Below are 14622 nucleotides of genomic sequence, written 5' to 3' on the forward strand. Positions count from 1 at the left end.
TCTCTGGTCTCTGCTCAGGACTGGACACCTCCCAGGGCAGGAGTTCTGCCTCCTGTGCAGGGGGAACTGCTGGGAAGTTCCCCACTCTGATCCAGATGTTTCGCCTGCCTTTACGTGGGGTTAAAACCTCGTCCCTGATCACGGGAAGCCACGAGCGTTTTCACAGGGAGTGCAAGTGAGTGGCAGTGATCGGGAGTTCTGGAGATGCAGGAGTAGAGCCAGAGCTCCCGATTTCGGATGTCTCAGGGATGCTGCAAGAGGGCAAACCAGCACAGGAACGTCCCTGGGCGAGGTTCCCACCTGGGTACTGCTGGTCCCTGCGAGAGCTGCCCTGCTGGGGGCTTGCTCTTTTCCTTGTGAATTTAAACTGGTGTGTGGAGCAAAATGTCTCCTTTGATCAAGAGTAAGAAGTTGCATTTTTTTTTTCTGGCTTGATTTTTGCTTTTTGAATCACAGTCAGATGAGGGCAAACACTGTTTTGAAGTGATGAGTTGCAAGGTTTTGTTCTGACTCCTTGAACTCTCCACATCTCTCCTTGTGCACCCTCTGGGCAGATCCATTTTTTTTAACATTCTCTCCCTCACCTCAGAACAGTTTCTCGGATTACTTTGTTCTTTTTGCTGAGTCTCTTGCAGCCCTGGTTTTGCTCCTCCTGTGATTCAGTTTGCTGCCTTGGTTGCACACCCTTGGGACAACTCAGTCCTAAATTTCAGGTCAAGCATGGCCGTTATCACCCAGGCAGCTCCCGAGGCCGCCTCTGTGCTGACCTGCAGCAGGGATGTGGCAAAGCTGGTTCTTGATGCCGGGAGTGCTGTGAGTCCTGCTCCTGATGCTCCAGCAACATCTCTGTGACTTCAGCTGCTCGAGGACATCCCAGAGCAAACGGCAGCCGAGGTGGGCGGTGCTGGGACCCTGCTCCCGATATTTTGGATTTTTTTTCTTGCTTTCAGTGGAGCCTTTATCTCCAAATCTCCCGAACAAAGGCAGTTAAACTTTGGAGCTGTTGTTGTTTGTTTGTACCTCTCGGGTTTATTTTTTTGCCATTCACAGATCCTTCACCTCTCAAGCCCCAGCCTTAAGCTCTGACTGCTAACGCAGGTCATCTTGGGGCTGGGATTTGGGAAATCCCATTGAATAACTCCCCTTTTCAGCGACCCCAAGGGTTTGGATGGAGGGCTTTCACTGGGGCTGACTCGTCTTAGGCTTTTCTGAGCCCCCTGTGGGTTTCCTGCTCTGATCCCGGCGCCGGGGCCGCTCGAGGCCAGGCTGTGCCGGGAGGGGCTGGGGCGATAAAACCACTCGTGATCAGCAAGCACAGCGCTGCCGCTGCAGGCTGGGGCTCTGAGCCCCGGCAGCCTCTCCTCTCTCAGGCGGGTCCCACACCAGGGTCACCCCTCCCCTGGCTGTGCGCAGGATCTGGGGAGGATTTGGGGTTTTGGGTGGCGTTGCTCGGGGTGACGCGATGCTGAGCGCTGCCGCTGGCCCTCGTGCGGTTGTGCTGTTGTTCCCTGTCCCTCTCTCGCCCTCCCTGGGTGTCGCTGCCTCTCAGAGCTCACTGGCTTCGCCTTTTACTGAGAGGGAAGCACCAGAGAGACTCTGAGCAAGAAAAGTCAATCCTGCCTGGTCTGGGGTGAGGCCGTGTCTGGATTTGGGATTTTGCCCCTGTCTGGTACCCAGGGCACACAACTCTCCCCATCTCCAGGTTTGATGCCTTAGGTGTGGGTTTGCTGCTTAAACACACCTGATGAGCAGAGGCTGCTCATCTCAGGCAGATGGCAGAGCACTTCCCTTCTTTCTGCCTTTCCTAGATGGTATTTTTCCCTGGCTTGGGTGATGATCCATCCTTTGGTTGCAGAGTGTTTTTAAGTTCCTTCCGACTCTGACTGCAGATCTTTCTTTATGCCACCTCCTGGTGCTGTGTGGCCGTAGGCAGCCCGACAGAGCAGCAGCAGGACTGACCACACACGTGAAGTTGTTAGGTCAGGCTTCACTTTAGCCTGTCTGACAGCAGTGTCTGTGCCCTGGCCATGCACTGACCGTGGGCACCGCTGTGCCTTCCCACAGAGCCCTCTGCTTATGGCAATGGGAACTGTGAGTTAATTTGGGCTTCTCTGTGCAAAGCTTCATCTCAGGGCTTAGATCAATGCTGGGCTCACGTACTGCAGCACAGCCATGAGCTGCGTGATGCTGGGGATGTTGCCTGTGGTGCAGGGGGACAGGCAGGGCACAGTGGCCACCGTGGCTGTCCCTCACAGGAGCTGAGCAGCCCCAGGTACGTGGCTCAGAGCCGTGTGACTGTAGCTGGTGGCAGTTTGGATGAATCTCAGGTCACCTTTCAATTCCTCATTCCCCGTTCCTGCAGTGCTGCCAAGGACACCCCGGTGCCCACTGTGGGTGCCCAGCTGGCACAGGGGGAGCAGGCAGCCAGCCCTGGGTGTAAAACCTGGGTGCTGCTTTGCCCCTGTTGTGTCACATTCTTTAAATGCTGTTTGACACTCGGGGGACTCTGAAACTGCTTTGCACGTTAGGTGCTTTCCCTGCCCCGTGGTGGGAGCCTCTCCTTCAGCCCAGTTCTCAGAGACAGCGAGAGCAGGGAGCGATTTCTGCCTCTGAGGGACCTCTGCAGTTACGGCTCTTTGAGAGCTCTGCAGTTCTCTCATTTTTGGTGTATTTGAGGCGTTGCAGTTCAGAAAGAACAGGACCAAGCCCTACCCAGCCTTTCTCTCAAAGGAGCTGCCAGGCTGGTACCTCTCCTCCTCTCAAAACAGCATTTCCCACTAATGACTCAGGATTTCGCTTTCTCCTGTGAGCAGTGGGATGTCCTGTGTCATTCCTGCCCCTCAGCACTCTTATCCTGCAGGCACAGGTGCTCCTGTTGTTCCAGAAGCAGATTTTCTTCTTGTGCTAGGAGTTATCTTCTGCTTTAAGATGAGATCAGTGCCTAAACGGCTCTTCGGGAGTGATCCTCTGCGTTCCTTCTCTGCTGCCTCTTCCCCTACTGGCTCAGGCAGTGGGGACTGTTGCTGCTAGTTAAGGATTAACCCTTGGAACGGCGGCAGTAAGACAGCAGCTTGATCTCCCCTCAAGACAGGAAAGAGAGACTTTTTATTGTAACACTACTTTTAAGTGCTACTCGCTACTCCAAGAAGAGAATACAGCTCATTCGTTAGAGCAGGCAACATTTCTTGCAAGATGTTCTTACTGTAAACAATACAATTTTTCAGGGTACGCATTCTGTAAATAATAGCAGGTGCATCTTTGCTGAGATTCTTTCCCTTCTGTTTTTTTCTAAGCTTATGAGAGCCTGTACTTCTCAGGCAGTCCATGGGAAAGCTCCCAGGCTGTATATCCACAGGGTCTCCCTGGAGTGGGGGTTTGCAGCCCAAGGAGTCAATGTCCCTCAAGGTCCCCACCGTGGATTGTTGTGTCCTTGTCCTCAGTGTCACAGCAGCGTCTGCCCCCGCTCAGTGGGACAGGAACTCTGTACAGAGCTGTGCGGGGGTTTGGATGGCACAGCCTCCTCTGCAGGCACCCCGAGAGGATGTTTGTCAAACCAGCTGCCTCCTGGATCTCCTGATACCCTGCCTTGGTGTGGTTTGAGCGAACATCTTATCACCCTCATCTGCTGCTCTGTGCAGAGCTCTCGCTTGGCTGATAAACACACCGAGGCTGACGTTTTTTCTTGAAAATCGCAGCTTTCTCCCCGCACTGCCCCGTGTTCTACAAAGGTTTCCTCCAGCTTCTCCCTCCCTCGCTCCGGGTTTCTATCTTTGCCTCCTGTGTGAGGTGAAGGGGAGGCAGTAAAATCTTGCAAGCAAACAGCTGAAACCCAAGATTTTCTTCTGTAATCTAAGAAAAACAGTTTCAGTGGAGGAGCAGGTACCAGGCATGTGCTGCTGCCCTGCCTGGCACAGCTCTGTATCCAGGGCACTGCTCCAAATCCAACTCTTTCTCTGCAGTGAGCATGCATCTCCCAAAGCTCCTGTTGGCCCCTTCAGAGGATGAACTGGAGGAGGCAGAAAGCTGAGGTGGAGCTCTAAGGACTTGATGACCTTTCTAGGGAGCTTGTGTGAGGATCTTACCTTGCAAAAATCGCTGGGTAGGATTCTTTTGCTTTAAACCAAGTTCAGTGATTTTCCTTCTGATGCAGCATCAGCCCAAGCTCCTGTTGCCTTCAGCCTCATCAGACTTCTTGTTCTGGTCCTCCCAGTGCCCAAAGCCCTCCAGCAGCATCGATCCAGGTGCTGAGCCACGTCCTGGCACCAGTGCAGGTGAGGCATCCGTGTGCCTCAACCCACTGTTCCCGAACCTGGGCAGTGCCTTCAGAGCGGCTCCCGAGGGCCAAGGGCTTTGTTTTTTCCTCTCCTGTTTCCTGCCCAGGATGCTCAGCCTCGGAACAATCGGGTCAGGAAAGGGCGTTGTCCTGCCCCGAGGGTACCCGCGGGCTCTCCCCAGTGCCAGTGGAGCAGTGGCCGCTCCCCTGCTTCAGGATTCCCTCTGGGAATGTCTTTGTCAGGTCCTTACCTGCCCTCGGGCATCCCAAGGAGCTGTTGCTGGGGTTTGCCGCGGGAGGGGCGATCTCAGCTTGTTCCGAGTCTGCCTGGGTTTGCTCTCCTGGAGCAGTGGATTTTGGAGCGTGTGGTGCCTCCCCAGGACAGCGTGGTGGAGCCGCCCAGGCTCCGGAGATTTATTCTGCAATGGGGGGGTTTGATCCTCTTCCCTCCTTAATTTTGGATCTTTGCGCTCTTCCCTCTGGTCTCATCTCCTGGGGGCTGTCCTGGGCTCCACCACTGCAGAAGGAGCTCAGAGAAGCCCTTTGGGTGTTGAAGCTGGGACTCAGGTGAACCTCAATACCAGAAAAGGGATTTTCCGTGCTGGAAAGGCTACCCTGTGCCCATTCCCAGCCGTACCAGAGCTGCTGATGTCACCTTGGCTGCTGAGGGACCTTCTGCTCCTGGGTGTGGAGCGGATCCTGAGCAGCAGAAAAGCCCTGGAAGGGAAAAGTTCCAGGGCATCGAAGGCAAGTGGGGGAACCCCAGTGGGTCCCAGCTGAGTGGAAAGTCCCTGTCAGGGAGCTGTGGTACCCCAAGGGCTTCCCGTGACCTCTGGTGACTTCACAGCTCAGCAGGAAAAGACTTCTTTTTTTGTTGGTAATTCTTTTCCATACTATATAAAAACTTTTTTTTTTTCCAAACTTTTTGCTTCAAGCAGGACAAGGGAGAATCTAAAACCAGTGGTCAGCAAGTTCCCACTTTCCACTAAGGGGTAAATGTTTACCAGTTTGGTGTTAATTAACAGAAATACTTAATTTGTCTGTTCACCTTTGTGAGCCACAGAGATGAATGAAGCCTCTTAACTAAGCGGTCTTGGATGGAAATTCCCCAATGATCTGGTACCCATGCAAGGACAATTTCACAAATAATCTTAAGATACTTCCCAAGCTGAGCTTTGGTGTGCTGGGCTTTTTCTCACTCACTTTAATCAGTGCTTTTATAGAAAATAATTGGTTAGAAAATTATTACAGAATAAGTATTATAAATTGCCCTTTTGGACACTCACACCTTCAGAGGGGATGGGTTCAACCTTGTCCTGAGTCTTGACGCTGGGAATTGTTGAGCATCTGTTGAAAATGAGGCAAAACCTTGAGGCAGATGGGTTTCTCTGAGGACTTGGGGTTCCTAAAACCAGAAGTTGTCCCCGCTGTGTGGAGAGGGCTGTGCCACCTCTGGGGTGGGGTCATGTGGAGGTGCACAACACCCTCACAGAAAGCAAAATGTTTTCCAAACTCTTGACCTCAGCACTTGTTTCTCTTGGTGTTCTCAAGATGCTTAACAGGGCTCCTGAAAGTCAGATTATGTTCTCCAGAAGTGTCCCCTGGCCTGTCATCGTGCTCAGCGTGGGTGGCAAGGAGGGGACAGCAGAAAAGGTTGCAAAGTTTCTGCTATGTTGTGGTGGACGAAGCGAGGCCTTTCCCACGGAAAATGCTTCCATAAGCACTGCCCTGGGAGAGGAGGTTCAGGTTCCTGTGTGGTCCCTGGCACAACAGGAAAAAAACACCCAAAGAATGTGTTCTGTGGTTTGAACGTTCTAGCAATAGCTTGAGTATATTTTATTTTAAATTCCGTGCCTGTTGTGTGCTGAGGCACAATGGAGGGGATGGTGGGGCTGCTGTGGGGTGAGGAGCCTGTTCCCCTCTGAGGACTGAGCTGTTTTTTGAGCTGGGTGTAGCAGAGGTGTCAGTGAGTCACTCTGGGCTCTCACTCGCTGCCTTTCTCCTGCCACAAGCGTGACTGAGGTGCTGGGCTGCGATTTCCCTGCTCCTTCCTGCGGCACCAGAGTGTTCCTTGGTGCTCCTCACACCAGGCACAGATTAAAGTTCTGCTGCAGAGCCCAGTTCCAGGCTTTGGCCGTGGCCCACGGGAGGAGGAGGAGCCCATGAGCCTCTCTGGGGTGCCGGAGAGTGTGTGCACTGGGCAGGTCAGTGGTGCTCGGGGTGTGCTCTCACCTCTGGGGAGCTGCTGGGCTCTGTCCAGTGCAGGGGCAGGGCTGGAGGTGGCTCGCTGTGTTCCCAGGGAGCTCCAGCAGCCAGGCACAGCTTTCCCGAGCCCTTCTGGGGGAGCTGCTGCAATGAAGTGTGGGTAGAGGTGGGAGGTGGCTGTGCTGGGGACATGGGGCAAGGAGGGACAGCAGCTCCGGGGCAGGGGTGGGTGGGGCTGTGGTGGGCACAGCCACTGCTGGGTACCGGCACCAAATGCTGGCCAAAGGAGCAGAGAATTGGGATATCTTTGGGAATTATGTGGTGTGTGGCATGGCTGGTGTCCAAGGCGAAAGCAGAGGCTGCCTTGCAGGTGGTTTTGTAGCATTGGCAGCTTTTATTTTTTCTTACTCGATTATTTTTGTGCATTTGTGTTGCTTCTAAACAAGAGGCAAAGAATGTGTGGGATGGACCCATCTCTGTGCCTTGGGAGAGGAGGACACCTGGACACCTGCCCCAGGGTCCCTGTGGGCTGCAGGGGAGGAGGGAGTGTCCACCTGGTCACCTCTTGATTGCTCACGGTCAGGGACATTGGAGCAGTGACCCTGGGAAGAGGCGTGACCGTTCCTGGTGTCCCAAACGGATGGATATAGATTGGGTGGGATAAAAACTTCCTCCCCAGCACAGGCTCTGCCAGCCAAGGTTCAGGTTGCACCCTGGGCTCTGGGGGAGAGGTGGGATGTGACAGGGCTGCAGTCACAATTTCACAATGTCCTCGTGTGCTGAGCTCATGTCCCTGACATCCCCTCAGAGTTTTCCTCCATTGCCACAAGGGCACGGGGACCTTCCCTTGATGTTGGCTGTGTGGCAGCAAAGGGACAGTTCTGCAGCCTTCCCTGGCTGCTTGGGGTGGGCTTGTGACCATTGCCAATGAACATTGGAGCCATCAAGGGCAATACCTTATTATTAACTCTCCTCCTTTCCTCTTCAGGAGATGAATTAAAATGCAGCACACGACGTGCACAGAGGACAGGATCTACCACGCACTGGAAAGGTGTCTCCACGGGCTCAGCAGGGACGCTGTGTCCAGCAGATGGGCTGGTAGGTGACCTGATAACCATGGGCTTCTCTCTGGATTAGAGGCAACTGCTGGTGCTGCTGGAGGCCTTTTCCCTTCCAGTGGTCAGTCAGAGGTAGCACCCAGTCTGGTCAGTCCTCCTGGGCATTTTGCTGGAACAGGGAGATATTCCAGGACCCTGAGCAGGTCATGTCAGGTCTGACCCTGTAAGGACTCAGCAGGGCAGTCGTGCGTGTTGCCAGCTGTCCCTGGGTGAGCTGGGGAGAGGAGAAGGCTTTGTTCAGCACGAGGAAAGCCTCCTTTGTGCAATCAGCCGGCCCTGCCTTGATGCTCAGGGCCCCCAAGGCGGGGCTGTGATCTGTGCTGCATTGTCACACACAGCACTGAGATGTTGTTATCAGTTTAACCCTGGCTCAGATACCGTGGTGGCCATAAAGAGCTGAGCCTTGTCCAGGGGGCTGTGAAGGTATTGGGGCTGGTGTGGTGGGGGCAGAGCAGCAATAAGCAGAAATGATTTCTGAATGTCATTTTGACCTTTCTGCCTTGTACCTGTGTCTGTAAGCTGTGACGAAATTGCTGACAAACCCTCTTGTGGATGAAAAAATCTGGGGACTGCCAGGTTCTGATTCCTTTTTGTCTGTGCAGTTCTTTCAACTCTTTCTGCTTTTCTTTTTCCCTACAAGACCAACAAAGAGATGCTGACAGGATCCTACCTGCTGCCAAATCCCAGAGGAATCCCTTTGCCATCCTCTCACAGCCACTGGAATGATGGCACTTCCATGCTGTAACATCACCTGGGGGCTTGGTTGGGGCAGTTCTGCTCAAGAATACCACGTCCATTTTTTTTTGCCATGCTCTGGGAAGCAGGCCCTGAAGTGTGACCCACATTCCTGGTTCCTGGAAGCGCGACCTCGTGCTTGGCACGGTGACAGCGCGTGGCCAGAGGAGCTTGTGGCCAAGCAGGTCATTGTGTGCCCAGAGCTCACCTCTGCTGTAATTATCAGCAATCAGTTCCTGTGTCACTCACGGCTCTAATCCCAGCCCCTGGGGGCTGCTCTTTGTTTTGGGGAAGCCTTTAAACAACAACTCCATCCATTCCAGCTCATTAGCAAAGGTTGGGGTGCACAGGGCATGGGTTGGGGCTGGGGGCTGTGTCCCCTGAGTCCCATCCCCAGTGATCTCCCCTGGCTCACAGGTCCTTTCCTGTGCCTCTTGTGGCCTTTGGCAGAAGAACCTGACATTCCTGGGAGAATTTTGGGTGTTTTACACCTCAAAAATTTCTCTCTTGTCCAAAGGATTTGTGCTCTGCCAGCAATCTCCAGCGTGCCCTGGTGGGTGTTGGTGGCTTTGTTGTGCCCCAGTCCCGCTGCTGGGGACACCCCCAGTCCCGAGGGGCTGCTGGCCCTATCCCAGCCCGTGCAGCCGGAGTGGGAAGGCTTTGGTCATTGTGGTGACGGGAGGGATCAGGGAAAGCAGAGCACAGTGCCCACAGCCCAGAGCTGTCCCCTGCTGCCTTTCAGAACTGGAGCAGAGGTTGTCACATCCTTCCCTAAGCTACAGATGACAGTTTCATTATTGCTGTCCTGCCCAGGCTGTTGTTTGTGGCAGGGTTGATCCTCACAAGTCAGTGAACCCTTTCATCTTGCTCTTGGCTGGGCTGGAACCTTCACCTTCCTCATTTTTCACTTCTATTTCCCAACTTCTTTGCTTTCCCCTATTTTTTTTTTACCGTTTCCATGCACCAAAATAACACACCATGTCACAGCTTTTTGGGCTGAGACCTTGTTGAATTTTGTTCATTTTTAAATAATTTAAAGCTTTATTTTTCTGTACTACACACAAGGTTGCTCTGGAGAGGATGAGTAATTGTTTTCAACACATTGCTCCCCCTGAGTAAGGGATGATGAGGAGCTAAGGGCTGTGAAGTCAGCCAGGAGGGGTTATGAGAGTTTGACCATCCCAGATTCAGAGCCTGGATGAGCCCTCGGCCAGCTCAGGGATGTAAATAGGTGATCTTTCTGCAGAATTTATTGGAGAAACCAAATAAAAATGAATTTTCTGTCACTCATAGAAATCCCTGTTAGAAAAGTGCTTGCAGGGAAAATCTTTTCCTTGTGGAGGAACCTCTTCAGGGCTGGCCTTGCTTGGTGCTGCAGGAGAGGGACCATGGTCAAATTAGAGTGTGAAAAACAAGAGACATTTTATTGCTTGTTGGTGAGCAGAAAAAAAAAAGATTGATTTTTTTTTTTTTTTTTTTTGCGAAGGAGAGCCCTGGGCTTGGCTCTGGTGCTGCTGGGGACCTGGCAGATTTGAGCTGATTTCTCCAGGCTTGTGCTGAGTTTTCCTGTTGGAAATCTCTGCCCAGGCTGGGTGGAAGTGGCAGGAGGTGCCCCCTTGCTGGACACCCATCTTCACCTCGTGTGTCTCAGCTGCTGCAGGCTGGGTTGCTGCACTTCCCAAGGGATGCTGTGGCTGCCAGCCTTGGGCTGTGCCTGTCCTTGGGCACCTGCAGCCTCCCTGTGCCAGCTGCCCTGAGCTGGTCCTTCCTTTGGGCAGTCCCAGGAGAAACCACCTCCCTGTGGTGAGGAGATGGTGGCAGTGGCTCTGGGGGTGGAGGAAACGGAGCCTTCTGCTTTCCACCCACCCCTGGGCTGTGTCACTGCTGACAGCACCAGCAGCCCGTGCCCAGCACGGTGCCATTTCTACTTCGGTGCTTCTGGATTTCTGACTCAGCAGCTGCCCACTCTGAGGGGAAATGCCACCCCCTGACGCCAGGAAGGAGCTGCTCGAGGAGGAGGAGGAAGAAGGCATCTTGGGCCACTTCTAAGAAAAGAAATGGCAAAGCCTCATCCTTCCGAGGCCGCCCACGGTGCTGCTGTGCCCGGTCTTGGCACCTTTGGTGCTGATAACGACCAAAGCTGAGCCCAGGCTCCCTGAGCAGCCCCTGCCCAGCACCTGCTGCCTGCTCAGAGGCTTTGCTGCCTTCTTCTCCCAAAGGGAGAATTTCCTTTGGCTCTGCAGAGGCTTTGCTGGGGGCTTTGCCCTTGCAAAAGGAGGTTTTTCTTTGGGTCACTGTCAGCCTGGATTTAGTCGAGTGGGGTGCTGGGATAAGCCCAACTTAGTTCTGCTTTTGTCCCAGCTGGGGACAGGGTGTTCCCTGGGCTGCCTGTGCTGCTGGCAGATAAACCTGACTCATTCTCTGTGTCAAGAAAAATTGACTGGCACTGGTTTAGTGGAGCAAAGCCAGATGGATGAGCACAAAGGCTGAGGGCGATGGCAGCAGCTCCTCAGCTGTGGTGCTCCCACTGCCCTGCTGGAGGGTCTCCTGAGTCTCTTGGGGCAAATTCCTTGGGTTTAGGGACTGGTAGGTGAAGTTTTGGTTTGTGCTGTTCGTACAAGGTGCATCTTTATTGGTGATCTTGGCCCCTCCAGAATCATGGACTGCTCCCCTCTCTGCTCTCCCCAGCGCCCAGGGATCTCGTTCCCCCAGCTTCGAGCGATCCCACCCCTCCCAGCTCCCAGGGATATCCCGCAGCTCCTAGCGATCCCGTTCCCCCCAGGGATCCTGCTCCCGCATCCTGGATACTCAGCTGGCTCCTGGGGCGAGGCCTCCAGCCCAGCTGGGCGTGTTGGGCTGTCAGTGCTCAGGTGCCCCGTGGTGTCAATGGGACAAACACCGGTGTGCGGGGTTAGGGCTGGCTCCAGGGGGGATGTGAGGATTGTTCTTCTGCCCGTATCTCATGTCTGGGGTCAACACCTTCCCCTTAACCCCTTCTCATTGTTCATCCCCTTCTGCCCTCGCTGAGCGGGGCTGGGGGTGCCAGTGGCTCCGGGAGTGACCGTGGCTCTGTGTCCCCACAGCTGGGCTGTGCCTGAACTGCTGGAGCCTGCAGGAGCTGGTGAGCCGCGACGCCGGAAACTACCTCATCCTGGTGGAGAAGATCCTGGGCAAGACCAAAGAGGTGACTGGGGGCTGTCAGGGGGAGCTGCAGGCCCCGAGGCATCAGCAGCTCCGTGGCTTGCTCAGGATGGGCTTTGGCAAAGCTGGGTAGGGGATTTGGGATCATAAGATATTACTGGGGGTTGAGTGGGGCTGGGTCAGCAGGTCCAGAGCTCTGGGGGCACCAGTGCTGTGTGTCCCACAAGGAAGAGCTCATCCCCGTGGTTTGGGCAGCCCTGCAGACCACGGAGATGGGTTTTGATCCCTCAAAGCACTGCTTGGCTCTGTGCAGATCCTCCAGCCTTCCCCAGCCCTTCCCTGGCCGTGCCTATAGAGCTGCTGCTCCAAGCAGCAAGAGCAAATGGAAAATTTCCTGTTGTTTTGGATGGAAACTTAGCTGTGGGTTTCCTGCAAGGCTGGGACGCTGGGGACCTGGGCAGGATTTGCACTGCACAGCAGCCTGACAGCTGACAGTGGGGTCACAGAGAGGGGACAAAACAGCAGCAGGGACAATCGGATGGACCTGCCACGGTCCCATCATGTGCCAGGCATGATGAGGCATCACTGGTCAAGCAGTGTTGTCCTGGGCTGCAGCCAGGAAGGCCTTGGAGGAATCTCTTGATGTGGCAGGAAATGGGGATATGTTTCCTAAATCCCCAGCTCTGGGATTCATGTGAAGGGGTAAATGCTGGCTTCTGTTTTATGGGCAAGAGGCTGTGGAGCTGGGAGCAGTCCAGATTGTTCATGTTTATGTTCTTTTAATGGCTGGAACTGCTCTGGGTGCAGAGAGTGGTTTGGTACAGGAGGGTTTATTGTACTTTGGGCTGGGTAAGTGTCTCCTTGAGACCCCAGTGAGAGAGTTCTGCTGGCTATTCCCTGGAGTAAAGGCTGGGATTCCATCCCCTGGATTTCACTGTCCTGCCCAGCTTCCCACGCTGCCTGCAGTGGCTGAGCTGCCTGCTCTGAGCCACTTCCATGGAATTTCAAGCATCAGGAGCCTCAAAGGGTTGAGTGCCTGGCCAGACCTGGGAGAGGACAGAGCAGGAGGTTGTGCTTCTCTGCCTGTCCCACTCTGTGCTTGGTGGGGCTTTGGGGGTGGTTTACCCATGGACAGGAGGGAATCTCCCGGGTGTGGGGTGGGATGGTGGGGGCTGGAGTCTCCCAGCAGCTCCAGGGATGTTTTGGGTAGTGCTCCTGGCCAGCAGCTCATCGCTGTGCCCTTGGGCTGTTCCCACAGGTGCAGGACAGGTGTGACTACGACCTGGTGACGCCCCTGGCCCTGCTCTTCTACTCGGCCGTGCTCTATGTAAGTGCTGAGGCTGCTGCACCGATCCCAGCCCAGGGCAGGCACCAAACCAGGGTGCCTTTGGGTGGAACATGTCAGCCTGCTTTCATCTGTTCATCCCAAAAAGAAAGATTCTGTAGGAATCCAGAGGGATCAGGATCAAACTACCATTGCACAAGCTGAGAGACAAAGAAAATGAGCTTCAGGGGCTTTGAAGCGAGTTTTTTAAGGCTGGGCTAATCAGAAAGGGAGATGGACAATAAACGCGAATTTATTTTTTATTTTTTTTTTACTTTATAGTTGGGCAAAATACATGGGCAACGTGAATGAGAAGGAGCAGAGCCTTCCCAGGAAATACTTTTTTTTATTATTATTATTCCCAGCACAATGCATCATTATCCTGAGGAAATCATTGCTGCCAGATCCTGCACAAGCACAGCCTGTGTGGAATTCATCTGTATGGCTTGTGGGGCTTAAAAAGGAATTTATATTTAGGCTTGGGCACGTGAGCCCCGCTTGGGGAAGTTGGGAAGGAGCTTCTTGGAGCTGTGCCCAGGGGGGATCCTGTGGCCCTTCCTTGGAAGATGGAGTGGCACAGGGGGAGCCTCTGCTTTGCTTCTCCTCCTCCCACTTCCAGCCTAAACCCTGGAGTTCTCACAGAGCACTCGGGGTCTTTGCTCCTCTCGAACCTCCTGTCCCTGTCGCCGCAGGCTCCACACTTCCCACCCGGCTCTGACCTGCTCCTGAAAGCTGCCAGCATCTACCACAGCTTCCTGACGTGGCCCGTGCCCTACTGTGACACCTTCCGGGAGCTGCTCACCTTCATCAGCAACGAGCTGAAAGCGCCAGGTGAGGGCTCCTGCCCTGCCCCGGGGGGCACGGAACCCAGCCTTGCCCCGAGGACCAAACCCAGCCCTGCGCGGGGCTGTGCCAGCACCAAAGCTAGCCCTGCCCTGGGGGCACAGAACCCAGCTTTGCTCCGGGGACCAAACCCAGCCCTGCCCGGGATTTGTCCCCCTGCTGCTGCTGTCTCATTTCCCCCTTGCCTCCTGGGTCCTGGGAGAGCAGTGTCCATCTCAAACCTCAGCTTTTCCTGGGGGTCAGGATCCTATCCTCCCTCCTCCCTCAGGATGGTATTCCCGGGTGGTCCAGCACAGGGTGAGACCGGATTCCTCTGGATGAGCAGGGCAGGGTGGTGTTTTGGGGGTCCCGTGTGTGCAAGGAACATCCCAGGCTCTCCCAGCTGTGCAGCAGGGGCAATTAGCCACATGAGTGGTGATTTCCTGGCTGGGTTTCAGTCCGGAGGGTCTTTTCCCCAGCAGAGCACGTGCTGGCTGCTCCCCCCAGCCTGCCCTTTGTGTGAGGTGCTCAGTGGGGGGACAACAGTGGGACCATTCATGGGCATCAGGGTGGCTGGAGCCTCCGAGCTGCTCTTCCATGGAGACTTCCATAGGGCTGAGGGACTCCCTGGATTGTTCTTTCCAGCCCAGACACTCCTTGTGACCCAGCTCTGGGCACATGCACGGGCAGCACCAGTGCTCCTCTTAATTAAGGACTCCTTGTGGATGTCTTGTGGTTCCCAATGGAGCAGCTCTTCCAATTATTTCTCAAAGCCTTTTTTCCTAATCTCCCTGCCTTTTGGGGGCTTTTGAAGAGCTGTTATCACACAGAGCACATTGCAGCTCGTGTTTAATCCTGGGCAGGGTTTGGGAGGCCTGGGAGGGGGATGTGGCTGTGGCTGAGGGTGTTCCCCATGCCCTCAAACTGGAATGGTGCTTTGGGGAGCCCTGGGGGATGTGAATTTCAGGGTCTCTGTCAGGGCAGCAATTCCTGTGAGATGGGAA

At 54.5% G+C, this 14622-nt stretch overlaps 1 protein-coding gene across 2 annotated transcripts in view; it reads left to right on the forward strand.

The window, feature by feature from the left end:
- Positions 1 to 14622, forward strand: part of PIK3R5 (phosphoinositide-3-kinase regulatory subunit 5) — a 42101-nt gene that overhangs the window by 14014 nt on the left and 13465 nt on the right. For both annotated transcript variants that reach the window (XM_014886856.2, XM_014886857.2), the window contains exons 2-5: positions 7467 to 7576; positions 11415 to 11515; positions 12731 to 12799; positions 13489 to 13627. In XM_014886856.2, coding sequence (XP_014742342.2) covers positions 7480 to 7576; positions 11415 to 11515; positions 12731 to 12799; positions 13489 to 13627 — 406 coding nt within the window. In that variant the 5' untranslated portion in view covers positions 7467 to 7479. The remainder of the gene's footprint in view (positions 1 to 7466; positions 7577 to 11414; positions 11516 to 12730; positions 12800 to 13488; positions 13628 to 14622) is intronic.

This window comes from Sturnus vulgaris, chromosome 20 (genome assembly GCF_052056855.1).
Source record: "Sturnus vulgaris isolate bStuVul1 chromosome 20, bStuVul1.hap1, whole genome shotgun sequence".
Lineage (NCBI taxonomy): Eukaryota > Metazoa > Chordata > Aves > Passeriformes > Sturnidae > Sturnus > Sturnus vulgaris.